Consider the following 2247-nt stretch of genomic DNA (forward strand, 5'->3'; position numbering starts at 1 on the left):
CCCGCCCGCCCCCACTACTCCGCCTGAGAGCCGCAACAAGAGCTCTGAGCACAGCCAGGGCCCAGCAGCTGAAGGCCACCTCTGAGAGCCGGGATCCGGCCTCCTTGCGAGAGCCTGCAGGGCCTAGGTTGCCCAGCAGCACCAAGACGACGATGCCATGGGTGCCCCCTGGAGGAGCCAAGCCCGAGGGACCCGTTTAAGGCCTGCTCGGCCGGGGAACACCTACCTCCGGCGAACGAGCAGGGCGATGGCCAGCACCACAAAAGCCGTGAAGGCGAGGCCAGCAATGGAGCCCCCGAGAACGGCGGCAGAGTTTGTGCCATCGGCGCCTGCAGAAGAAAGGAGGAAGGGGGTGGGGGGGTCAGGAAACAGCACCCGCCTGCCAGGACCCTCCTCTCCCCCGCAGCATGCAGAGGAGAACTCACCTTCATCAAGTGTCTCGAACTCGTGGTCCTTGCTGTAGGGCCCGTGTCCCTCCTGGGTCAAAGCCTGAACTTGCACCAGGTACTTGGTGCTCGGGGTCAGCTTCGGCAGGGTCACGGAGCTGCCTTCACACCGAACCACCGAATAACTGCTTTCATCCTCCTGCAAAAGGAACAAACCGTCCCCCCATTGGCAGGGGGATCAGAGGAGCCCCTCCCCAGCAAAAGAGCCCTCCTCCAAAGGGAAAGGCCCGGCTGGCTGGCTGGCAGGCAGGCAGGCAGGCAGGCAGGCAGGCAGAGGAGTTACCTTCTTCCTGTACGTGACCTCGTACTTCAAGACGTGTCTCTGCTGCCGGGGAGGGACGCTCCACGACAGGCTCAGGCTGGTGGCCGTGCGGCTATCCAGGGTGACAGAGGTCACTCGGGGGGGTTCTGAGCAGAGGGGCAGAGAGGAGGAGGAGGAGGCGGGTGAGCCAGGGCCAGGGGCTCTGGACGGCACCCCCGCTTTGCTCTGGCCAGTGTCCGGCCAGCCTGGCCACAACAGGGGGGGCCGCAGCTCAGCCCGCCTCCCCCCACCCCCCCGAACCATCTCCTCCCCGCTTGGCCGGGCACGTCGCCCCCCCCAGCCCCCCTTCTCCCAGCTGCTGCTCAAGGGCCTCTGGGGGACACCAGCGGAAGGGGATGCCACGAGAGACAGGCGGGGATGGGTTCGGGTTCTGAACAGGCTGTGAGCTGACTGAGACCAAGACCGAACCAGGCCTTGGGCCGGCCGTGGCAGGCTCGGCGGAAAAGTGGACTCGGGAGTGCAGCAGGGGGGGGAAGGGCAAGCTCCACGCCGGGGATTATTAGGAAAGGGACTGACCCGAAAAGCAGCCGACATCGCCTCGTGCAGAGCCACGGCGTGGACTCATTTGGAAGGCTTCTACGTCATTACTAGTGCCTGCCCCTCCACACAGCGTGCGAACACGCGGGCCCTCCCTGCCGGCGGGGTCCGTGCGTACGTGTGCAGGGCTGTACTCACCCGTCTGGTTGACGCTGATGCTGGTGAGCGCAAAACTCCGCTCCGTGCTGAAGGACGACACGCCGTTTCGGGCCTCCACCGTGAAGGTGTAGTTCACGTGCGGCTCCAGGTCGCTGACGGCGAGGGAGGTGCCGCTCACGGCCTGGACCGGCTCCGAGTACCGGACGGAGGCATCGCAGGGCCGGCATTCCCCCGACTCCGGCCAGCACTGCTGGCACGTCACGCGGTAGGTGATGTCCTGGCGGCCTCCGGTGTCCTGAGGCGGGGACCAGTGCAGCCGCACCTTGGCACCCAAACCGATCGCTCGGACACCACGGGGAGCGGAGGGCGGCCCTGCAGAGCCAGCGGGAGAGACAAAAGCCCTCTTGAAGGCCGGGCAGCCGCACCAAGCGGGGCTCCTCCTGTGCAGCGGGGCCCAACCCCCCCCCTCTGGAGCCACACTCTTCCTCGCCAGGCTGGAGCCCTCTGCTGGCCTCCCCCCCCCCGTGCATGTCCCTCTGCGGTTTCCATGAGGGGGAGCAGGCTAAAGAGGCCCCAGAGGTGGGGCGGGGGGGGAGAATTTCATTCCTCAGAAAGGGTGTTCTGTCCTACTCGGAGACGCCAGCCAGCCTGCGCTCCCCCTCACTTACGTGTGCAGGGCAGAGAGACTGGATCGCCCACGGCCCGGAAATAGCCCTCCTGACAGGGGCACTCGGTGGCGCCTACGGCAGACGGCAGTGTGTGCGGGGGGCACGCGGAGCAGGCGCTGTTGGAGATGTCTGGCTTGAAGAAACCAGCGGGGCAGGCTGCAGAGAGGGGAGACCA

The 2247-nt window shown here is 66.5% G+C and overlaps 1 protein-coding gene across 1 annotated transcript in view; it reads right to left on the bottom strand.

Moving 5' to 3' along the window:
- Nucleotides 1-2247, bottom strand: part of EPHA2 (EPH receptor A2) — a 15542-nt gene that overhangs the window by 4897 nt on the left and 8398 nt on the right. Inside the window, exons 4-8 of the mRNA XM_015412579.1 lie at nt 2073-2228; nt 1444-1776; nt 730-854; nt 426-585; nt 227-329 (exon numbers count right to left, since the gene is read on the bottom strand). Coding sequence (XP_015268065.1) covers nt 227-329; nt 426-585; nt 730-854; nt 1444-1776; nt 2073-2228 — 877 coding nt within the window. The remainder of the gene's footprint in view (nt 1-226; nt 330-425; nt 586-729; nt 855-1443; nt 1777-2072; nt 2229-2247) is intronic.

This window comes from Gekko japonicus, unplaced genomic scaffold, assembly GCF_001447785.1.
Source record: "Gekko japonicus isolate JY-2015 unplaced genomic scaffold, Gekko_japonicus_V1.1 scaffold131, whole genome shotgun sequence".
Lineage (NCBI taxonomy): Eukaryota > Metazoa > Chordata > Lepidosauria > Squamata > Gekkonidae > Gekko > Gekko japonicus.